Raw genomic sequence first — 25,389 nt, forward strand, 5'->3', positions numbered from 1 at the left:
AGAGGAAGGAAGAAGTAGAAGATTTCGTCTCCCCGCAAAATACTTGTTCAGAGTGTTTTGATAGGTTATAGAACAATGTCATGGCCAGAAATTGGGAATACTACTTTGAAAACTAGAAGCTCTAGGTAGTGATACCACCACTTTGGGTAGTGATACTTCCCTGGTGGCTCAGATGGTAAAGCGTCTGTCTACAATGCGGGAGACCTGGGTTCGAGCCCTGGGTTGGGAAGATCCCCTGGAGAAGGAAATGGCAATCCACTCCAGTACTGTTGCCTGGAAAATCCCATGGACAGAGGAGCCTGCTACGCTACAGTTTATGGGGTTGCAAAGAGTTGGACACGACTGAGCGACTACACTTCACTTCTTCACCACCATGTGATCGCAGTTCTGCAGTTTGCTGTTCTTTGTGTTGTGAAGCCATAGAAGTTAGTAAAGTTAATAAGAGTGGTACAGAGAAACTCAAGTGAAAGTTCTTGGAGCTGCCTTTAAAGAAGATCATCTTTTAGGTCTATTTTAGATGTGTGCTTTTCTAAAAGTCACTGTTGATTCATGGATTTTTTTTTTCAAACCCTGTTACTCAAAGAGGTCGATTTCCATATTTCTTAATAGCTTGTCAGTGTGCAATTATAGGTAGAATTGTAATTTTTTCATCCACAGATAGAAGCTCTCAATTTCTTCAGACCCTAAAACCTAGGAAGTAATTGTTTAGCATAATGGCAACAAAGCACCAGGCTGAAGCAGCTTTCTTCAAGTAGGGCAGTCTTTACTATCATTAAACGTAGCTATTTTGAGGGACACATTACAGATTCAAAAAAATCTATTGATAAGATTTCAGGTATATAAATGCGTCCCAAATTAAGTGCCTGCTTCTTTATGTATGTTTGAAAGTGTCCCATTCTTATTTAAATATTTTACAAGTTATAGGCTCATGGATGGGAAAAAGTAACCCTAAAAAATCATCTTGCACAGGTTGCCTCTTGTTTCTCCCTGTGCTGTTACAAGTCACATTTATTACCTTGATTGAAAGCTTTTAGTGTTTGCTGAAGAAAAACCACTTTGTATATAATGGGTGCTATTCTTGTCATATGTGTATCTTTCATTCCCCACCCTCCCACTCCATTTCCAGAAAAGGGTGAATTTAAGAATGGGGTGGGGTTGGGTTGGCTTCTTAATGAAACTGTATTTCAAAACTTTAAACATTTAGCCAAATTCAGTTGAAAAATTGATAACATTTTCTGATTTAAGGCTCTTTTGAGTTGAAGATTTTATCCCAATTTGGACATTCCCCAGCTGTTACAGTTATATAGAAGGAACTCATTAGAAAGACAAATTCTTTTTGAGCTATTCTTTCTGAAGTCATGACAGGCTATACAGCTATGTTGTACTACTACTTACTTGAACCTGACCCTAGGAAATGAAATTACATAATCCTTACTTATATATTCCTATTAGAAGTATTCTCCTGGTTTTATTCTGGCTCCCAAAAAGCTCTGGCATATTTTAGACATTTCTGAATAGTATTGGAGTCTTAAGTTCTGATAACTAAGTGAATTGTGCTTGATTTTGGAGGCTGTAGTCTGTCTTAACTTTAGCCTTACTTAATCAGTCCTTGTTGCTCATTTGGATGTACCTGCAAGCCTGCATCAAATCCTGTTTATTATCCCTCCTAAATTGCTCTCTAGTCTGTCCCATTCTGCTGTTTCCCTCCTCATTCACACTCATCTTCTTTCCTGTGGAGTCTTTCTAATGACCTACAACCCAATAACTTTGTAATCACTACCTTCTATAAGATAGCCAGAGATATCTTTCTAAAACCTAAATCAAGTCACACCAATTCTCTATGTCAAAACTCGTGATGATTGCCTGGTGCCTTCAAGATCTACTTCAAATTTCTTAACTTGGATTTAAGGCCCATCACCTTGCCCCAACCTCCAGCCTGTTTTCCTACCACTTCCCTTTATAACCAGACATAGAATGTTTCACTATTTCCCAGCATGGTTAGCTCTCTCCCACCTCTATATTTTTGTCCAAGGTATTTTTATGGTTAAAATGCCTTTCTCACTTCCCTCCCATCCAACATACTTCTTTTCAACATTAAATGCGCAGTTTATTGTCACTTCCTCTGTGAAACTTGCCCTGACTTAGTCTCTCTATCCTCAGCACTTGGAGACCACTTGGAGCATTGATTCCTTTATTGTATTGTTTGAGTGAGTGAAAGTCATTCAGTCCTGTCTGACTCTTTGTGACCCCATGGGCTATATAGTCCATGGAATTCCCCAGGCCAGAATACTGGAGTGGGCAGCCTTTCCCTTCTCCAGGGGATCTTCCCAATCAAAGGATCGAACCCAGGTCTCCCACATTGCAGGTGGATTCTTTACCAGCTGGGCCACAATGGAAGCCCAAGAATACTGGAGTGGGTACCCTGTACTTTCTCCAGGGGATCTTCTCTACCTAGGAATCAAACTAGGGTCTCCTGCATTGCCGGTGGGTTCTTTACCAACTGAGCTATCAGGGAAGCCTAATAAATAATTGTATTATTTATTTACTGTGAACTCTTCAAATATAGGAATGATCATAGTTGATATTACTGGCTCATCTTAGCAGTTAGGATAAATTAGGGGCCAGTGAATAATTGTGAATATGAAGTATATTAATACACAGACATAATTGCTAAGGAGTTCAGATTCCAAAAAGGATAGCACAGAACTTTTAGAGACAGCTCTGTCATTTACTGGAATTTACGTCTTTGGGGTTTCATTTTCTCACCTGTAATCTAGAGATAATTACAGTAAAGGCATCTTGAGATTCTTGTGAGGTTTAAAGTGATTTGAAATGTGTAGAGTGCTCAGAATAATACCTGGCATTTAACAATAGCCAATTATTATAGACTGCCCACTTTTTCTAGGAAATAGATGCAAGGTAACAGGGTAACTTGGTTTTGGTGCCTTTGTTTTGTCAGGTATTGCCTGGTAGGCTGCAGTCCAGGGGTTTGCGAAGAGTCAGGCATGACTGAGCGACTTCACTTTCACTTTTCACTTTCATGCATTGGAGAAGGAAATGGCAACCCACTCCAGCGTTCTTGCCTGGAGAATCCCAGGGACGTGGGAGCCTGGTGGGCTGCCGTCTATGGGGTCGCACAGAGTCTGACACGACTGAAGCGACTTAGCAGCAGCAGCAGGGTTATGTGTGATACAGTTGCCTTGAGAATTTCAGACTGATCCTAGGAAGAATTCTGAAAAATCTTTTCTTTCTAAGTACACCCTGTTCTAGAGCAAAATTGAGAGAGGTCAGAAAAGTAAGAGAGAGTACTTTGTCAAGTAAAGATGAAGAGATAAGACCTGAAACAAGTCCTGAATATTAATGTTCATTGGAGGGACTGATGTTCAAGCTGAAACTCCAATACTTTGGCCACCTGATGCAGAGAGCTGACTCATTTGAAAAGACCCTGATGCTGGGAAAGATTGAAGGCAGGAGGAGAAGGGGATGACAGAGGATGAGATGGTTGGATGATATCACCGACACAATGGACATGGGTTTGGGTGGACTCTGCGAGTTGGTGATGGACAGGAAGGCCTGGCGTGCTGCAGTTCATGGGGTCACAAAGATTCCGACACGACTGAGCAACTGAACTGAACTGAAAATGTACAGAAAATATGGAAACTCTTTAAATGGTAATAAAAGGATTATAAATAATTACTTTTATTTAAATTTCTGCTGTGAAACCAGTATATTGAGACTTTCCATTTTTAAAACCTCAAATTCAGTAATGGGTCCCACTGTTTTTAGTTGCAGGTAGTACTTTGTATTATTTGTGTTTACTTTCATTCAAAAAATACTTCTATGCAGTGGAGTTAATATTCCTCTAGCTACCATAATTTCAGACTTTGGTCAGTTTCAGATTTCAAATGTGATAACAACATGAAACCCAGGCTGTTAACTAGTTTGTGTGTGTACATATGTGTGTGTATGTGTATCTATATAGCAGGTAGAGTTGGGTAGAAATGGAAAAGATAATTAACATTGTTTTTTTAAAAATTGACCAAAAATCATGTACTGTCATATCAACCTTGTGAAATATGTAATACTGTTTCACATTGCCTTTATCCCTGGAATATTTTTCTATAATATTTCATATGTATATAATATTTATATAATATTCTAAGTATTATTAACTATTTGACATTTATATAATATTTTAAATACCTAGTCTGCTTGTTTAGTAAATGCTGACCCACCTCTCAAAAGTCAGCTGAAATATGACCACCTCTGAGGAATGTTTGACTTCCCTTGGGTGGACTTGATAGTGCCTGCCTTTTCCTTGACCATACTTCTGTCAGAAAACTTAAAACAATTTATTGCACATGCTTGTTTACATATCTTTTTTCTCCCCTAGGCAGAAAGTCAGGGATACTTGCCTGCTACATGTCTCATCTGTAGGACCTGGTACTGTACATGGATGTTAATAGGCAAATATTTGATTTACAATAATAAACAACCAAATAGTGTTCACACTATGATCTTTGGGCTCAGAATTTGAACAAAGTAGGACAAACCAAAACACACACTTATTAAATCTCATCTTGCCTAACAGAGGAATTTAAGATTCTTATATTTGAATATATTTCAAACATGTTGCCTTGTTTTAGAAGTATCAACAGTGATTGTTAAGAACATTATTTTTATTAGAAAATTCTTCCAACCTGCCAAATGTTTATCATTCCTAGAGATCTAAACTGCTGGTAAATTGAGAAATATTTTTGGATTTTAAAAACTGTACCTGTTATAACAAACATATATAATGGACAGCAAAGATACTTTTCATTATTTACTTACTTTTTAACAAACTTCATCCCCCATAAAAACTTTTAAGTTTTTTGAAAGGGTATGTTTGGTTCAAAGAAAGTAAAAGGCAACTGTCCCCATGTTATATGAGATTTGACTTTGGAAATGTTACTTTGAGCAAAGGCTTTACTTTTTCAGCATCATTTTTTTTTCCCATCTGTAAAACAAAATTCTTATTTTGTAGAGTTTGTAGGAGAATGAGGCATGATATGTACATAACACCTGAATTAGTCTAGTTTTTAAATAAGAAATGTTTTCTAATGTAGCATGAGGAAAATGAAGTAAAGAGAAGACTTTGCTGTTTCTGTGTAATTGTTGATGTCTAGTATTGCATTAAGTCCTAGAATGTAGTTAAATCCAATAATATGGATAAAGAGCCTTGAGTCAAGTGATAAAGTCTATTCTAATACCCCAGCTTCCCATTATAAGGCAGTAGTACCCTTCAGATAAGCCATTGTTTTCCCTTTCTCAAAGGTCATTATGGCTAATGACCATAGCATCCAATCCAGGACACTTGTGAGTGCAGAAGGGGGCACCATGATAACATAGAGATAATGACCATAACTAAAAGAAATCAGTCTTGAATATTCATTGGAAGGACTGATGTTGAAGCTGAAACTCCAATACTTTGGTGACCTGATGCAAAGAACCAACTCATTTGAAAAACCCTGATGCTGGGAAAGATTGAAGGAGGGAAGAGAAGTGGACAACAGAGGATGAGATGGTTGGATGGCATCACCGACTCAATGGACATGAGTTTGAGTAAACTCTGGGAGTTGGTGATGGACAGGGAGGTGTGGCATGCTGCGGTCTATGGGGTCGCAAAGAGTTGTACACGACTGAGTGACTGAACTGAACTGAATGAGGATAACCAGGGTAAGCTGGGCAAGCTTGCACATAAGGTTACCATAACCTACGGCTTTTGACACAACAACAAAAATCTTTTATTCCACTGCTGCAGTTTGAAAATAAGATGGGAGGAGGTTGAGCTCCCAGGAGAGATGCAGTTGGCTTTGAATCTTAGGATTTCTATCACTGTCCATTTCCAGGCAGGCAAATTACTTTGCTATTCTAACAGAAAATGAATTTACCTGACTTTCAAGGCTCAGTTCATGTGTAAGCGGGTAAGTGATAATGTCAATATCAGATTACTCGTAGGATCCCTGTGTATATGTAAAGCTTCTAGCACAAGACAGGACACACATAGGCAGCTTTGTCAGTTTCCTTCCACTTGTCGCTTAACCTCCTCCAGAGGGCAGATGACCTCTGTTGGTATATGGAAAACAAAATACAGGCTGAGACAGAAGAACTTAGATAAATCAATTAGGTACTTTAAATTATATACATAATTCTTAGGTTTAAGTCATCAATGGTAAACCTTTGACAGGAAAGACTGATGTTACATTTTATATAGATTTAATAGTTTTCTCTATTTTCATTTTCTGTATTAATAAAAACTGATTCTCTGATAAACTCAGTTCTTTGTCCATTTGGTCTCACTGCTTTCCTATGAAGATTAAACAAGAAGACATGTAGACTGTTAGGTTCTGAAGGGAGATTTAAGCTGATCCTGTTCAAATCTGGTACAGTTGTTATGTTGCTCTCTTCAACCACAACCCCTCTCTCAGCTGCCAGGGTTATTATTGAGGCTCCTCTCCCATCTCAGAGGTCTGACAGGCACCCAGCTGTGTGTCTTTCCCCTCCTGTGGAAATGGAGGGTCTTGAGATTATGGATAGTCTTACGATAGGCATGATGGCAATAGGATTGGCATGGGAACTCAGGAGACTCAAGGAGCTCACTGAGAAGAGCTTCTGAATCCCCTGGGAATCTAGAAGACTTGGGAGTAGACAGGAAGGTTAGGAGGTGACATGCAAGTGGGTTGCAGAAGATTCAAACCTTCCTAGTGACTTCCAGTGCCCAAGAATCAAGTCCAGACTCCCTAACATGCCCTCTAGTGCCCTGCATGATTTGGTCTCTGCCACTCTCTCCCTTACCTCCTCTGTTCATCATGCCATGCTTATTTTATTTCTTTGAACATGCCAAGGGCTCTTACTCATGCTGTTTATTTTTCCTGTTATTTATTTTCCTCTCCTTATCCTTCTTGCAATCTTTGTGTGGAAAACACCTCAGTTCAGTTTAGTTGCTCAGTCGTGTCTGACTCTTTGCGACCCCAAGGACTAAAGCACGCCAGGCTTCCCTTTCCATCACCAACTCCCAGAGTTTACTCAAACTCATGTCCATTGTGTCAGTAATGCCATCCAACCATCTCATCGTCTGTTGTCCCCTTCTCCTCCCGCCTTCAATCTTTTCCAGCATCAGGGTCTTTTCCAATAAGTCGGTTCTTCACATCAGGTCGCCAAAGTATTGGAGTTTCAGCTTCAACATCAGTCCTTCCAATGAATATTCAGGACTGATTTCCTTTAGGATTGATAGGTTTGATCTCCTTGCAGTGCAAGGGACTCTCAAGAGTCTTCTGCAACACCACAGTTCAAAAGCATCGATTCTTTGGCGCTCAGCTTTCTTTATAGTCCTGCTCTCACATCCATACATGACTATTGGAAAAACCATAGCTTTGACTAGACGGACCTTCATTGGTAGTGTCTCTGCTTTTTCATATGCTGTCTAGCTTTTCTAAACCTGTGCTCATTCCTCAAGTCTCAGCTCAAAATGTTGCCTTTTGAGATGCCTTTCTTGACCCTTTCATCTAAATTCAAGCCCCTGTCATTTTGTCTTAGAAGCTGTGAAAGGACTGAAGAGAGCGTGCTGTCACAATTTTAACAGTGTATTAGCGTATTCCTTTGCATAACATGTGTCTTTCCAACTAGATTGAAAACTCCATGCAGACAGGGTCATTAGCACGTTGTCTGGTACGAAATTATCTTAGGGAAATATACCAGTTTTCTTATCTAGAGATGACTTTATTCTTGATTTCTGGGACTCTCTGTTCTTTTTCTTGTTAATTGATACTTGGGAAGGCTTCTTCAGAGTTATTTTGAAATTCAACAACCACAGCAAATATTTGAATCAAAGTCACATGAATGGATCATCTGTACCCCAAGTACTGAAATTCTTTCTTGTTCTCATGGCATGAAAGGGATTAGCAGACAGCAGTGTACTAGGACCTAGATGATGCATCTGAATTTTCAACATGTTGACCTTGAAGTACCTATGGTACATGGGGAAGAAGTATTCAAAAGGAAGCTGGAATGGGCATCTGAAGTGGAGAGGTAGTTTAGAAATGAAGATTTGAGTTTGAGTTATTTACACAGTGATGGTAAAGTAGACTATATTGATGGAGGAGGATACAGAGAGAGAAGAAGGAAGATAAATTTCTGGGAAACCCATATAGGGAAAAGGAGTTGGAGAGCGGAGCAGAAATTGAGAAGTGAGAGAGTCAAGAAGAGGCTCTTCTGTGTTCTACATCCGATAGCACGTTGGGTGTACATATAACATGTATTTGAGTGAGTGGCCTGGAGAGCACCAGAAAAAGCTTTTTGCTCTTTTAATATTGCTTTCTAAAATATTTAAAACTATGGAATCACATTACTGTACTGCAGAAATTAACATTATAAATCAACTATACTTCAGTAAAATTATTTTTAAAATATTATAAACAAAATAACTCTCAAATTGAAGAGCTCTTAAGAATCCAGAGAGCATGAATCCATTTTTCTGTCAAGAAGACTCCTGTACCTTAATTGTAGCGGTGAACTGTTAATATAAGAAGAAGTTGTTTCTCTGAAGAGGCCATGCCACGAAATAGTTGTGAATTCTGAGTAGTGGAAATATGTTTTCTTTTTAATTCTTTGTACTTCTTTGTATTTTAAATTATTTTTCCAAAAGAGAGCATGTTTGTGTGCAGTAGACGTTTGGCCATTTAGCAATAATCATGTGTGAATTGTTGGATCCCCAGACAACTAACATGATTGGCACTGTTTTACTTTTCAGGAATTTCTACATTTGAGTTTTGGAGTGTGGGTGAGTTTGTTCTGGTAATGCTTGACCAATACTTTAGTCAAGACCAGTTTCTTGACACTGTAGATCAGAGGTTAGGGCTGTTTTTTGTGTGTGTGACTTTTGAGCTAAGATGATTTTTACTTTTTTTGAAGAGTCAGTGAAGAGGGGAATCCAGAAAAATCTGTGACAGGGACTATAAGTGGCCCACAAAGCCTAAAATATTTACTACTAGACCCTTTATAGAAGAAGTTTGGTGTGCCCTTCTTTAGTTGGTAGTTATACATGAAATAACCCAAAACTTTCTTAAGAAAACTTCAAATGATGACTGCAGTTTCAGAATTTCTTACGTGTCTTAAGTCTTTTCTTTTAAGTAGTGACTTAACTGTAAAGTTATGAAAGCACATTTTCATTGATGATATGCGAATTTGCTTGAAGATTGCCTTGTGTGACTTGACAGTATGGTCAGAAGTCTTTTGTACTGTATGCTCCATCACATAATAGTTCTGGAAAATGTTTAAACCTGTTTCAGTTGTGTTTAGTTTATCCCAGGCAGCCTCAGGTAAACATCAATGTGTTGGAGCAAGATATGTAATGTGAAATAAAACATATATGGGGAATTGAATTATTTTGTTTATAGTTTTCTGGTGCTCTGAAGAGACATTTTCTAGTTGCAAAAGAGTAAAATCTTTGAGCATTAGATTTTAGAAAACTATTTGAATTGTATACTTTTTATATCAATAGTGTTTCATATCACTTGCCTTCTGTCTTTGTAATGAGCTGTCATCGATCTGTTCTGCTCTGAGTATAAATTTCCCCAGTTCTTGAATCCTCCTGATATTGTTCCATCAGAATTTGCAAGTTGTATAAAATAAAAGTTGATTGTGAAACAGTTCTGTAATTGGAGATGATGGTGTACCGAGGCCCTGTCTAATCAATTGCTAAATAATTCTCTCTCAAAAGTGGATATGATATTTACATTTTGATTTTCATATTCTACTCACAGTGTTGGTTGACAGTGTCTAACATCCCCTGCCACTGGATAAATAAAGCCTATTATTTCCTTTTCAACATTTTAAGTGATTACTCTCATACAAGAGCTAAGAAGCAGAAGGTTAGGTATATTATCAAACTATGATCCTGTCTACTTGAAGGAGCTGGGAATCTTGATTAATATGCCTTGTTAACTGATGATTTCAGTTCCATACTGGTAGTGCTAGAATAATTTGTATAAACCAAGCAGTACAGATTCCTTATTTTAGCACTAAAACTTACAAAGGCTTCTTTTAGCAGCCTTTAATTTTGTACTTATGTATGTGACATAGCCTGTGGCTGTGATAGCTACTGTGAATCTCCAGTTGTTTGGGGATGAAAGGAGGAGGCAGCTGGAAACTCGGTAGCTACATCTAGCTGTCTACCTAGAGAAGGCCTTGATTTCAAGTTTATCTAAACAAGCTCGACTAATCCCAACTATCTAGGGGGATCCACTGTCAAAACAAGCAGCGTGGCCCTGAGGCAAACACTGCTATACAGAAATGAAGGCTGGGGCTTCCAATACTCCGATGACTGCATACTGGAGGCTTTTTTCCCCCCTGAAAGAGGGTAAGAGAAGTAGAATTTGCATAATGCCTTTTCATTGGAAACTTTTGGAAAGCTGACAGACCTCCAGCTTATAGATCTGTAGCCACAATACATAGTCTATAGGAGAATCCTTGAATGACCTAACCATATTGAAAGAAAATATAAAAGCGTCCAAGTATAGCCAAGTGAGAGGAAAAGAGGCTGATGCATTGTCTAACATCTGCTGTACTTCTCGTTAGTTTTGTTCTTTGCTATTCTGTGTGGACTTTGGAGAAGCCTAAGACAGCCTAACATGAATCCTATAATCTTCCTTCTGAATATTTATGTAGCGTGCCAGCTTCTAAGCTGTCCTTTGCGTTTTCCTACTTCCCCCTCATTTTCATGCTCTCAAATGAGGCCAACATTTCAAAAGCTAAATAAATGTTTGTGAATGTTTATAAAAGATTTGCATAAATTTGTCCTTGTCTGACAAAGATCACTTTTTTCTTATGCCAGTTCTGAAAAAATTTTTTTAAGGTTTTGGTGCTTGTCTTGACAACAAAGTCCTGCATCCCAGAACAATGATTGCTGATTAAGTGGGTATGCAATTGTGACTGAATAGGCTTTCAAGATACTGGGTAAAAAGGCCTATCATCTGAAGGCTGAATTATAGAATTTAGAAAATGTTATCAGAAGTACACATTTAAATCTATTTTTTTGCTACCATATCATTAGGCTAGACAAAGAGTTCTTACAAGTTAAAAGAAAAGTATAACCACCCATGGTTTTAAAAATTCTCCTGTATAAATTTTAATAATTAGAATGTTTAAGTAACTCAGAATATCACTTTTCTTTCCTATGGTTGAATGTATTTAAAAATAACTGTTAGGCCTTTAGGCACTTTTGGGGAACTGTAAGGCTACCAGTTGTATGTGTTAATGTGGCTATCAGAATGGTGATCAGAAGAAATATACTAGGCAGCCCTTTAAGATACCTGAGTGCACAATCATACCTTGAAAAAAGCACAAACTACGTGAAATATGTGCTAGGGCTTAATTATAGGACACACACACACAGAGCCCAGACACTTGTGCCGCCAGTGTGTTTGCTGAATTCATTTATCTTTTAAAATTAGAATGAATTTTATGGGGTGGCGGGGGATGTTGTGGGTAGAGGTGCTAATTTAGTTCAGAGATATTCGAAGATTGGCAGGAGAGAGAGGTAACAGCCAGTTCTGTTAGTCCTTTGGTTGTATTGGTTTAGAGGTTTAAGTTGTCATTAAGGCACAAACTAGAGCCACTTCTCTGACACAGTTTTTATCACATCTGCTAGGCTTGTGTCCCAAGAGGAGACGTGGAGAGCAGTGAATTCAGCATGGGCCCATTATCGACTGCTTTTTCTCGTGTTGTAAAAGGAGTGAGACCTCAGGGAGGCTTGGAGCCTCCTCCCGTGTAATGTCCAAGTCAGATTTGAAGAGCTGGTGGCAGGAAAGCTTTGGCCTTGGGGTGTGAATTCTAAGAAACAGAGGCACAATTAAGTTTAAAAAATTCAAGGACTTTGAGCTTGATAATGAAAGATTTTTTTCCTAGACTAATGTGAATAGAAAAGTTGCCCATCTGTGCACATTTTCGTGAGCATTTAAAATATTTAAAATCTGACAGTTTTTAATATGCTTACAAAATAGTATTTCTATTAGTAGTTTTTTTTTTTTTTTTTGAGTAGTATCTTCCTGAGGGCAAGTTGCTTCAGTAAAATGATATTTGCACTTTCGCTGTTGGGACTTTCTTCCTTAGTACGTTCTGATTTATGTGTCCCCCACCAATGTTCTCCCCAATCTTGCCCCTGCATTTCCCTCCAACCTTTCTTTCTTTTAGATAAATTGATAACATAAATGTTCAGACAATAGGATTTGAAAGGTTTAGGGAAATGAACAAAGCAAAATATTGTGGAGTAATACTGTTAAGTGTAAGGAATTGTATTACTGATACCTCTGAATGCTAATTGTGGAGATTCTAACCAAATCATTTGTTTGTTTTGGAGGTATTTGAATAGTGTAAAAAATATTATTAAACATTGACCTTATAAATATAGCTCTCTCATTTTCAAACCTTTTGCTGTAAGGTTTAAAGTTAATAAAATGAAATCTGAGAATATAGGATGTTACATAATATTGTAATTTGGGGACAACTTTGTTTTAAGTAATATTTAAAGAAAGGGAAGGATACAAAAGGATAAAGTGATTGTGTAGAATTAAAATTTTTTTTATAAGACTCAGTGTTTTTACTTTGGACTTCAAAGGTCATGAAGATTTAGATTTAGAATTAGTTCTAGAGGTGGCTCTTCTGTTGTAAGCTTTCCACCGATGTACTTAATGTCCTTGATAATTTAGATATAAAGTGTATATGATACATGATATAGAAAATGGTGAATTTCTATATATTATTATAATTTAATTTTTAATTACTGTATTAACTATGCATATTAGATATTACATGTATGGCTCAAAATTAAAGTTTATAAAAAGTGAACTGGGAGTAAGTATTGCAATAACCAAAGAAAGGAAGCAGACTTTGTATGTAGCATTTGAGCACCGTTGTTAGAAATTTGACTCGGCTTTTATGTTTGGGTGTTGAAAGGCCTTTCTGTAAAATCCCTTATTCAAAGCTTTTTCTCACTGAAAAAAAAAAATACAAAAATTTGGTTGTAACTATAGTTTGGATCTTGGGTTTAATTTGACATTTCTAGTGAAGGAGAAAAATTGTATTTCCTGTTTTCATATTTAGGAAATTTCTGATCAACCTCGTTAAACTTAGTGCTAATTAAGCTTCTAAGACCTTACCATTCTGTTTTACTCTTCTTAATCATAAGCATTAAAACCTCTGTTAGCTTTCATTTGGAGTCCCTGGTTTTAACTTGAAATGGTTTAAAGTAGAAATTTTGTTAGCTTTTTTATATGTTTGGATTTTGTGTGTGTTCTGTTTTTAACTTTCAACTTGAGTTTTAAGATCATCAATCAAAGACTTTTCTTTCAAGTCAGTTGCACTGATCTCAATTGCAGGACTTAGAGGGTCAGCATTTCCCTGATGCTATTAAAAAAAAAATTAAACATAGAAACAGAGTATTTTAGAAATAGAGTATTTAGAAACAGTGAAACAGTATCTGGGCTCCACTGATCTACATCTACATTTTGAAATGAACAAATAAATTAGACATGAATAACCCAGGAAATGCTCTCTTACTGTCTCCCTGCTTCTTTCTCCTTCACTCTTTCTTTGGACAAAGGTAAATTATCGACCACTATACCAACAATCTACAATGAGGCTGATTATAGCTTTACATGTTTTAAAATATATTCATTTATTCAAGCCATCTCTTTACTCTATTTAAATGTCTTCCTGCACACATTTTATTTTTCCTTTTGAGCTGTTGAGAATATGCCTCATTTCCCAACATTTTGTAACCCCACTGGACATTATAATCAGCATGCATTTTTGTCTTTCAGGTGGCATTTATTTGTGGAGTGTGTATGTCTGTGTTTGACTGTCAGTTGTTTTAATCTACTAAATACAACTAATTTTTGCTTATGGGTTTCAGTGAAGTAATGAAAACAAAGTATTTGACATCTGAACTGATGGGTGTTACAGGATCTCATATACCCTCTCACTCCACACCCCAAATCCAGGGGGAATTGGTTTAGCCTTCTCATTATTAATAATCCTTATTAACTAAATTAAATTTAGTCTTCAAATTTTTTTGCCTCCAGATAGAATTCTACTATAAATAATATTATAAATGTAAAATTTTACCAGGTTTTTAAGGTGATATCTCAGTTTCAACAGAACATAATTGACTTTGTCCATATTGGAATAAGTTCCCTTGATGGGCCTTCTGACTTTATGTGAATTCAAATTGGGTGAAGTAAATCCAAAGAAGACTGAAATAAATCTTGAGTTCATTTCTGATTTTCATTTGCAAGTAAATCCAGAGTTAGGGTTGTTGATTTCATATTTTGGTTCACATTCTGAGATTTGGTTTATCTCCTTGCGGGCAGAGCTTTGTAGATGTTGCTTTTCTCCTGTACTGTGTGATCTGCTGCTTAATATACACATAACTGAAAGGTTAGTGCAACTACCCGCCCTCCACGCTTTCTCCCTGCCCCCTCTGCTGTTGCTTCTTCCAACATGAAGTATTGCATATTGTGTTGGGAAGAAAAGCCCTTTTGGAAATTGCCTATTTCATAAATTGTCTGGTGACACAAAGGGGTTGAATGCTGTATTCTTGTCTCATTTATTTTGAAAACTTTGCTACTGAACTCACCTTAATCAATGAGCTCAGTGTTGTCTCCAATAAGTTATGTGTTGGATATATTGATTGGGAGGGATTTTAGAAAACCCATCTGGGGTTTATAATGTCAGCAGTGTTTTGATTATGAAAAGAGTTGGAACCTGGGGACATGGAACCAGGTGGCGAATGTCCTAAAGCCAGTGGTGACATGGTGGACTGGTTCCCTCCTGGGATCTAGTTCATGCCCTGCACTTTAACTGTGGGGACTGGCTACTATAGATGCACTTTTTGCTCATTAAAATGTTAAAAAATCAAACTGTACATAAAAAGATTTGTGAAAATATAAACTTGGGAATTGATCTGTAGAGCTGGCACAGTCTTCCCCACCCCCTGCCTTAGCAATGAGGTCATTTACATTTCATCAGCTGTACTGCATCTCGAAGACCGATTTATGTGGCAGTTGAGGTTGTACTGAGGCTAGTTGTCTGAAAGAGCTTGGGTAGGCAACAGAGACAGACAGAGATAGAGAGGAGGAAACAAGAAAATTGCCTTCCACAAAGAAAGTTCTCTATCCAGAGACACAGGTTCTAGAGAGAAAAAGGGGTTGGTAACTGGCTAGTGACTGTTTTCCCAGTAAAGTTAATATTGAAAGACTGGGGGATACTGTACTATAAGCATAATGCTCAAAATATGTTTAAATCAGGGTTTTTAAAGTCCCCTTTCTCAGAGAGTGGTACTTTTCATATCAAACTAATTGTGTTTTTCTTTGGAATGAGAGGATCAGGTAGTTAAATGTTTATATATAGGGGAGAACATCAGTATTAAGAAAACTGGTTTGTTTAATCAGTTTTTGTTTATAGAAAACATTACTTGTTTTCCCCTTCTTCCTGTCCTCCCCAAACTGAGAAGTTAATTTTTCAGTTCTGATTGAGATAATGTGTGAATATGCCTAACATAGAGCAATGCTCATTTTTGTTTTCTTCTCTGACAGCACACCACCGTGTTGTTTGACTTAAATTGGAATATCAAGCTCTTGTAATATCACAAACATGAAGAAACATATTGTAATGCACAAACATGTGCCTACATTTGCCTTTATTCCCTTCCCTCCTCCCCTCCTCCATCCCATTGCTTAATTAGACTTATCACTGCTTTCTTGAGTAAAAAGGAAAACTCTTGGGAGGTGGGTTATACTCGGCCTACATTGGGTATTTTGATATTTGTTCTAATATTATCTGACAGACAAGTTCATGATTGGTTATTACTCTTGACATTAGAAAGTGGTAAGTAGTTTCTGTATTGTAGTAAGTAATAAGTTGGTCATATTAGATTTCTCTGAGTCCGCTGTAGCCATGGGGGTCCTTTCTTTCAAAAAATCTTGAGGCCTTTTGGCAGCTCAACTCCAGCATAGAGTAGAGGAGTATTTCTGCACCTGTAACTTTTGAAGGGTAAAGGATAAAATGTCTTTGTAGCTGATGTTGGCAATGAGTGAGCACAGGGGACTGAGTTTTAAAGAATGCTTGGTACATAAACTAGAGTCAAGCAATGCTTTGTGGTATTTGAAACTTGATGTGAAAGGAATTTGTAAGGAATTTCATTTTGCATGTAAATCCTAAAAGCCTAGTTTGTGGGGGGGGGGGTTATAGTATATTTTATAATTAAAACTGCAGACATTAAAGTGAATATTTTGTACAATCTCTTTGCCAGTATTGGCCTGATAATAACATTATGCATTGAGAAATTGCCATTGTTTTTCTGTTCCCCTGTTACCTATTGCAATTTACTTTAACATGAATTTTAAAACAATATATACACATATACACACACACATATATATATAGTCTTTGACTATGCCGCATTATGAAATTAACTAATGTATTGGTAATGCCCCCAGGATATGCTAAAGTATTCTTACTCACCATTTTTCACTTTTCTTTTCCTTTTCTGTTTCATGACATGCCTTAACAGTACTGTGATATACATCCAGTCCAAAATGATATTAAAAAGTAGGATATGCTCAATTGAATTATGTAGGCAGAACATGCTCTGGCAGAGGAAGTCAATGTGCTTTCTGCTTCATTGAGTGGGTTATTAGATTGATGTGGTTTATTTCTTGAATGATAGAACTGGTTTTAAAAATAAATGAAGCGAGAAGCATCAATTCAGTTAGCATTGATAATTCATTATTATTGGTTAGAAAAGTGCTACATTTGTAAACTGATCTTTAATTTATCACTTGGATTAGGATTTGCAATGGGCAGGTTTGTTTTAATTTGAACCAGCTTCTCAATGACTGAAAAATGTGTTCTTCATTTTGTCTTGAAGTTGGGATATTAAATTGTTAAAAAGCAAATCAAATGCATGAAAGGAATACTTTTTTTTTAAATTTATAACATTGGTCTATGAACTTATGATAAGCACCAACTGTGGTCTGTCCAAGTTTGCTGTTAAAATTAAGTCAAGTTAGAGAAAATTCTATGAAGGAAATAGTAATTACTTGAGTTTGTGTGTTGCAGTGTATATATTCTCTATAAGTGTATCTATTAGGAAGAGTCATATACTGCTTTATATTGTGTCTCATATAGTGTTCTTAATGTTAGAAGTTTCTCTTTTATGAATAACTCTTTGAAGTGTCTGGTTTTTCTTGTACCCTTTTGCATACTTCCCCTGAATAATGTTTGGTGTTATATAGCTGCATATTTGTAAAAAGAAACTTAAACTGGTAGTTTACTTTGGGTTTTTATAAATTGCAAGCAGGTAAGTGTGTACAATTTTGATAATGATATTTAATGATAAAGACTAAAAATACCGTACCCTTAAAATTATTATAGTTTGATTACAAAATAAATTCATGCCAGAAATGGTAACTTCTTTATAATGTAAATAAATAAAGTTTTAAACTCTAAAAAAAACTGTAGTTGATAATGTTTTGGGACAATTATCTTCAAGTTGGTTCTCTATTTTGCTTGTGATTTGGCCTATTGATGTTGAGAAGCGTTGTCTAATCCTGGCCCCCTCTGTTCCTAGGTAACAGGCAAAAATGGTGCCAGCAACAGCGGCCCTGCCAGGCCAAACCCATGTGGCTCAGTGTTATTCACTCTGATCCATATGGTCAGGCTGGAGATGGTCCCTGGAGGGGTGTTAACACTCAGCAACCCACCCGCCTCCCTCCCTTCAGAGCTTTCCTGCACGACTCCTGCTGCTTGCCCATGTGTGATTCTTGATTAATTTTTCATTTTTAATGAAGTTTGATCATGTTTATTATTTCTCATGATTGACTGCCTGGTACTCCTCCCATGTAATTGATAAAGCCCATATTTCTTCATCTGTCTCCTCTTTCTTTAGGGTAAAGTTGCTAGATTGTGTGCCGCGGTTAATGTTAGATTTATTGCTCCCATTAGATGTATAAATTATCTCTCTTTCTCTCCACAGGAAGTTCTACAGACTCTGACCAAGTTTTGTTTCCCCTTCTATGTGGACAGGTAGTATCAGATTTCCAAACTTTACTAGAAAGAAAAAGTGTCAATAAACTTGCTATGGAAAATAAAAACCATACCATTCTTAACATTCTATCTGTTTAACCATGATTTAAAATACCTGTGTTCCAAGGAGAGTTACAGTATTCTCCTTTTCTGGGGATTTTATTGACACCATCAAAAAGTTTAAAGCCTAAGCTTTGCATTGGTTAGTTTGTGTGATGTAGTTTATGTGACATTAATTTTTAAATTTTGGTTATCAGACTCAAACCATGATTAAGAATGGTTGGTATTTAATCCAGTTCTATGTAATTTTTATTGAAATATGAATATATTTTACTTAACCAAGTAATATTGCCTTGTGAGTATTATATGGACTTTGTTTTAAATTTATTAGACTTCAACTTTAAATCAGCATAGGCCCAACTTGTTCAAAGGTATTCAGCTATTTAAAAGGCATGTTGCCAAATAGTGTCTTGAATTTTGTGTAGCTGGCTAAGAATAGTATCTCTGGGGAAATAAGCATTTTCAATAGATTGCTAAACTAAAAAATAAATCATCTGAATATTTCCTTAATATTTGCATTATGATTCACTGTCTCTTGAAGCAGTACAAATATGATAACTTGAAGATAATTAAAATAGTCTGAGAGACTACTTTTGTTTTCAAATAAGCCAATAGCTTATTTATAAATGGCTTACTTTTACAACAATTTTAGAAGTTTTTTTAACTAATAAAACTCTAATTTACTAACAGTGTTAATAAAATGACAAAACAATTATCTTATTTTCAAGAAGTGTCTATGTTTCTTTATAGTTTAAACATTATTTTTGCAGTCATTTATTTTTTCACTTGATTGCTGCCTATTTGTAATGTTCTCTTCATGGAAAATTGAACTATGAAACTGCATAAATGTTATATATTAAAAATTCTGTTTTTAGTGATAGAAGTTTTAGAAAATAGCATTATAAATAATAAGTGCCATATCTGTTCCAAGAAAGTTATACAATGTGCCCATCTTTAGGAAGGTTCTGTTGTGTATTTTAGTATACCCAAACAACGCAGGCCTGAAAGAATTTAGTGATTTGGAGTGCATATGGGTAGTATTCTGCTTGGATCTCTTCTACACTTTGTAGTAGCAGTGTCCTGGTTTATTTGGCATAAACCTAAGAATGGTGTGAGATGGGAATTGGTAGCCAAAGGAGTCTAAAAGAGTACTAAAAAGCACAGGAGTACTAAAAAGCAGCTCTGGAATGTTGCCAACCACTTATAATCACTGTTTTTTTGGTTCTAACATGTTATTTTTTAAGCCAGTCAACCACTGTAGTCTTTTCCAGACTCAGGCCTTTTAAAATCCTGGTACCAGGGCTGTTTTAGTAGCAGGTTGATGCTCAAAACAGAATAGCCCTAATTTTAAGAGGGTCAGTCTTTATAATGAGAGTCCTCTTGTCTCTTCTTTATCCTATTGCTTCTAAAAAAAGCAAGGAAATAGGGTTTTGTTTAGAGAGGTTTAATGCAAACTTCACATTTGTATGTATGAATTAGCGATGCATGAAATCTCCTCCAGTCACTTATAAACTGTATTACAAATTATGGCAGGGACATATTTATACAGATTAATAAAGCTGAAATGTTTTTAAAATGTGGTGAGGTGTTTAACAAAGAAAAATAAGAATATATTTTTATATGACTCCTTGTTAGAGTGGTGATCTGTTTTGGATAGGTATTCCTTAATTGACTTTATAAACTAATATTAGAAGAAATGTGCAAGGAGATTAAATCCCTCCAAATACACCCACACCCCTTCCCTCTGTCTGTCATGCAACACACCCATCTTTACTTACCTACCTGTCTGAGTAATTACATTCTAAAATGGAAGAAAAGCAAAGTCCTTAGGTTTTAGTCCTTTAGGACTAAAAGCATAGTCCTAAAATTTGTTTTGTCACTAGTAATGTCTGATGGCTTTACTTTGTTAGAAAAACATCTTTCTTCTAAAATGCTTTTCTCCAAATTAGCCTCCTCTAATTGCGTTCCTCATATTTTTTTTTTTCACAAAAAGATTTGGGACTGAACTGTCTCTTAATGGATATATTTTAATCTTTACTGTGTGCAATGGTTCTTTCTTAGATTGTATTGTTTTACCCACCCTGTAGGCATTGATAACTCTCATTGATACAAATAAATAACTTTATTTGGGGGACTGTATTTTTTTCTTTTCTGTTGCCCCACTTCTACCTGTCGCATACTTCCGTGCAGAGAAGATGATAATGATTAAGTTTAGGTAGGTTTAGTCGCTAAGTCGTGTCTGACTCTTATGACTCCATGGACTGTAGCCCACCAGGCTCCTCTGTCCATGGGATTTCTCAGGCAAGAATACTGGAGTGGGTTGCCATTTCCTTCTCCAGGGGATCTTCCCAACCCAGGGATCAAACCCAGGTCTTCTGCATTGCAGACAGACTCTTTACTGACTAAGCCAATTAAGTTTATTTACCAAAAAAAAAACAACAAAACAAAGTTTTAATGTCACTGTTTTTTATTAGCTTGCAGTTAGCACAGTCAGATGGATGTGTCCAGATTCCAAGACCCACAAAACCCCAGATGTATTTATGATATTGTTTGACTTAGAAAATATGTTGGCATGGGAGATAAATAATGCTCCAGGTGATTATTTTCAAAAAAGAAAGCTTCCTAATCTTTTCAGTATCTGTCCTTTTCTACCTCAAGGAACAGTAATACAACTTTCTGATATTTCTGGTAGATATCAAGAGTGGGATTTTCACAGTCATCATCAAATCATCTGTTAACATTGACATCTTGCTGTCTCATCTGTTGTTTTAAGATTTTTCTTTCTGAAGCTAGGAGTTATGAAAAATAATAATGCTGGTAGCTCTTCAAAAGAAAGTGTTTTCTCATGTATTATCTCATTTTATCCTCCTATCATAAAAGATGAGAACAAGTGCTGTTTTCTTCACTGGAAGAAATCTGAGTTGTAGAGAAATTGTGACTTACCCAAGGATTGCTTAGGCTGTTAGCACAGTTTAGATGTCCATCTCCCAAAATGAGTACTTTTTTTAGTAGACCACTTTGTGGGAAGACCAGTCACCAAATAGAGGGAGGGAAAGAAGGGCATTAGTATTTCAGTTCTTAAATGATTTTAGTGAATGTTCTGGACATTTTTACAGTAATACCTCATTTATTCTTCACAGCAACTCTAGGTGATAGATGGTGGTGGTATCTCTTTTTACAAAAGAACCAAGGAAGGTTCAGAATGTGTAGCATTACGTTGGGTAATATGGAAATAGTATTGTACTCTTCACATGTTTCTCAGTCTAGTCCAGAAAGTTTTGTAAAGACACGGTAAACAATATCTGTCTAAAAGGGTAGCGAGGTTGGGACAGACAGAGATGGTCAAAGAAAACATTGTATAGAGAGTGAGGCTTGTATTTAGACTGCAAGGACAGCAAGAAGGGGGTAAATGGGAAGCTCCAACACTGAAGAGCAAAGTAGATGAGAAACTGTGAATGAGCCTAGACATCTAGAGATCATTTGACCTGAGCAGGTGGAGCCTCCTGCTGAGAGGATACTGTGTATGTACGAAGAGCTTGGACTCTCACAAGAAAGGGGGTCTTGAAAATGTGTGGGAATAAGACCACAGGACTTTAAAGCTGAAATTCATCTGACTCAAGCATCCCATTTTACAGAAGGGAAAGTAAGATCTGTAAAGGTGAAATGCCTTGCTTATATCACAACTATGTAATTACAGAGCTGGGGGAATAAAAAACAGATAATCTTATTCCCAAGCCAAAGTCATGTCTCCCCTAAATTATACTTGAGGCTCTTGATGGAAAGGAACAGTGAAGTGACCAGTGCTGAGATCCTTGTATCACTCTCAAAATTTTTTTATTATCATTTGTGAAAGCAGTCTCTTAAAGATTTGAATACCACTTCATATTGCAGTGCTACTTACTTGCTCTTGATAGCTGGCAACCTGCTTCAGTTGGTCAAAGCACTCAGGAGACTCATTGGATGATGGAAAAGCTATTCTTCTCTATGTTTGTGCTTGTCTTCTTTCAGAACCCATAAAACCAGCTACACTCAGTTGTCCTATTAATTATACTAGTACACACAAGTGACATGAGCATGAAGTGAAATGACAGTCTTTTCAAGGGCAGAGGCATCATTTAATGATTTAGGATGTAATCACAGGTGCAAATGTGGTTCTGATGCTATTCACCATTTTCGTACGTATCTGTTATGTGCCATGAATTGTGTTGTGTTCTTTTCCTTCACTAAAGACTTAACACATCTAAACATTGCCTTACAACTGAAGGCAATGTTGCCATTGTCATAAAGCCACATATGAGAAAACAGAGGCTCAGATAGGTTCAGTAATGTGCCCAAGGTCCCACCATTGGTAAGTGGTAGAGCTGCTTTTGAAGCCCACATTTGTATGACTTCCAGTTCCATCGTACTTGTTCTATATCATACTGTCACCATTAGATCCATCACGCCACAAATTAACCAAGCATTCTTAACATTTATTTCAAAAGCAATATATATTTATTGTGAAAAATTAGAAAATTCAGATAGCTGAAGACAATTAAACCCATTTTTGTTCAGATAATTGAAAGATGGAACTGAGGCACATGATTAGTGCATTGGTATGTGTCTGCCCAGACCTCTCTTCTTGCTTCCACTTCTATACATTCATCCTTCTGTACTTTTCAAAACTGAATCCCTTTGGCCACCTTCATCCCTTGTTTTCCATCCTTGGTTTAATCCCTTGGTTTAGCTTGAACTATTGGTTAATCTATGCCCCGTGACCATTTTGTATAACATTCAAGAACCAAGAAGCAATTGGGCTTTAGTGGACCAGGCATCAGGGGTAGCAACTAGGAGACCTCAGTTATAGTTTTCATTCTGCTGTTGACTTGCTCTGTACTCTTAGGCAAGTGACTTCTCCCACGAGCACCTTAGTTTCTTCGTGGATGAAATGAGGGAATTGAACTAGATCCCTGCTGTTCCTTCTAGTTTTGATACTTGTTCTGTTTTGATAATTTTTTGCTTCCCTAATTATGATTCATTTTTACTTTGCCAGGCTCATATAGATGAGAGAATGGAGGGATCTCTGCTGTTAAGAGTGAGTTTCTCGAGCAGATACTTGGCAGTGTGTTACCTACTCTTAGTCCCCAGGCATTTTGGGTCAATGCCATTTTTGCCACTTGGATCTTTGTGCAGCTAATGTAAAAACCCCGAGTCTTAGGCAGATGAAAGGTGTGTTTATGGAAGGAACCTTTGAGGTTCATATGACTAAAGGTTGGGAGATGTGGTAATTTGATAAAACTTGATTCCTGTCTGATGTTTCATATACACTGAGGGAAAGGAGAAGCAGCTGCAATGGATGCTTTGGCAGTAGATGGCCAGCTTTTCTGGGAAGCTGTAATAAACAGGTTTGGTAAAATGTTTCAGTTCCATCTCTCAAATTTTATAAATTCATAGTAATAATAATTACTTCCACTGTGTACCTATTAGATGCCAGTTACTTTGTCTATATTATTTCTAATCTTTAAAACCACTTTGCAAAGTAAATATTTTTCCTATTTTAGAGATGAGGCTCAGAGAGGTGCAATAACTTGCCTATGCTCATCACAACAGTAGTGAGTGGTATATCTGGGATTCTAATCCAAAGTCTAAACCCGACTGTTTCATCTTCTTTCTCCTGCATCATAAGCCTCTGCCTGTATTCTGTATGGAATTATTCCTAACAGCTTAAAAACATTCTGGTATTCCTCCATCCTAAAAATAATACCATTTTTTATTTTTCATGAAGTCTTCTGACTTCTGTGGTAGTCCAGACGGTAAAGCGTCTGCCTACAATGTGGGAGACCCAGGTTCAGTCCCTGGGTCGGGAAGATCCTCTGGAGCAGGAAATGGCAACCCACTCCAGTATTCTTGCCTAGAAAATTCCATGGGCGGAGGAGCCTGGTGGGCTACAGTCCCTGAGGTCCCATAGTGTCAGACATGACTTAGCGAATTCACTTTCACTTTTTTGATTCTTCATGCCCATTCAATTACTGCCTATTTCTCCTCTTTTTGGAAGAGTTACCTGCACTATTTAATCTGTTGCTCTGCCTTCAAGTGTCTGCCTGGAATGCGGGAGACCCGGGTTCGATCCCTGGGTCGGTAAGATCCCCTGGAGAAGGAAATGGCAAACCACTCCAGTACTCTTGCCTGGAGAATCCCATGGAGGAGGAACTTGGTAGGCTACAGTCCCTGGGGTCGCAAAGAGTCAGACACGACTGAGCACAGCACAGCACATCCTTTAAATTGGTGTTTCTCTGACTTAGTCCTGGTTTCTCTTGCATTTCTCTGAACATTGTTTCTAAGTGATCTTATCCTTTACTGTGGTGTGAAACACCATCTTTGTGTAGATGCCTTTCTAATTAATAGCTCTCAATCAGTTCAGTTCAGTCGTTCAGTCGTGTCTGACTCTTTGCAACCCCATAAATCACAGCACGCCAGGCCTCCCTGTCCATCACCAACTCCTGGAGTTCACCCAGACTCACGTCCATCGAGTCCGTGATGCCATCCAGCCATCTCATCCTCTGTCGTCCCCTTCTCCTCCTGCCCCCAATCCCTCCCAGCATCAGAGTCTTTTCCAATGAGTCACCTCAATTCATGAGGTGGCCAAAGTACTGGAGTTTCAGCTTTAGGATCATTCCTTCCAAAGAAATCCCAGGGTTGATCTCCTTGAGAATGGACTGGTTGGATCTCCTTGCAGTCCAAGGGACCCTCAAGAGTCTTCTCCAACACCACAGTTCAAAAGCATCAATTCTTTGGCTCTCAGCTTTCTTCACAGTCCAACTCTCACATCCATACATGACCACAGGAAAAACCATAGCCTTGACTAGACGGACCTTAGTCAGCAAAGTAATGTCTCTGCTTTTGAATATGCTATCTAGGTTGGTCATAACTTTTCTTCCAAGGAGTAAGCGTCTTTTAATTTCATGGCTGCAGTCACCATCTGCAGTGATTTTGGAGCCCCCCCAAAAATAAAGTCTGACACTGTTTCCACTGTTTCCCCATCTATTTCCCATGAAGTGATGGGACCAGATGCCATGATCTTTGTTTTCTGAATGTTGAGCTTTAAGCCAACTTTGTCACTCTCCTCTTTCACTTTCATCAAGAGGCTTTTTAGTACCTCTTCATTTTCTGCCATAAGGGTGGTGTCATGTGCATATCTAAGGTTATTGATATTTCTCCCAGCAATCT

At 37.3% G+C, this 25,389-nt stretch overlaps 1 protein-coding gene across 10 annotated transcripts in view; it reads left to right on the plus strand.

The window, feature by feature from the left end:
- Window positions 1–25,389, plus strand: part of DENND1A (DENN domain containing 1A) — a 536,262-nt gene that overhangs the window by 148,563 nt on the left and 362,310 nt on the right. For all 10 annotated transcript variants that reach the window (XM_060411818.1, XM_027966460.2, XM_027966462.2 and 7 more), the window contains one exon: window positions 18,074–18,123. In XM_060411818.1, coding sequence (XP_060267801.1) covers window positions 18,074–18,123 — 50 coding nt within the window. The remainder of the gene's footprint in view (window positions 1–18,073; window positions 18,124–25,389) is intronic.

The sequence above is a fragment of the Ovis aries genome, chromosome 3 (genome assembly GCF_016772045.2).
Source record: "Ovis aries strain OAR_USU_Benz2616 breed Rambouillet chromosome 3, ARS-UI_Ramb_v3.0, whole genome shotgun sequence".
Lineage (NCBI taxonomy): Eukaryota > Metazoa > Chordata > Mammalia > Artiodactyla > Bovidae > Ovis > Ovis aries.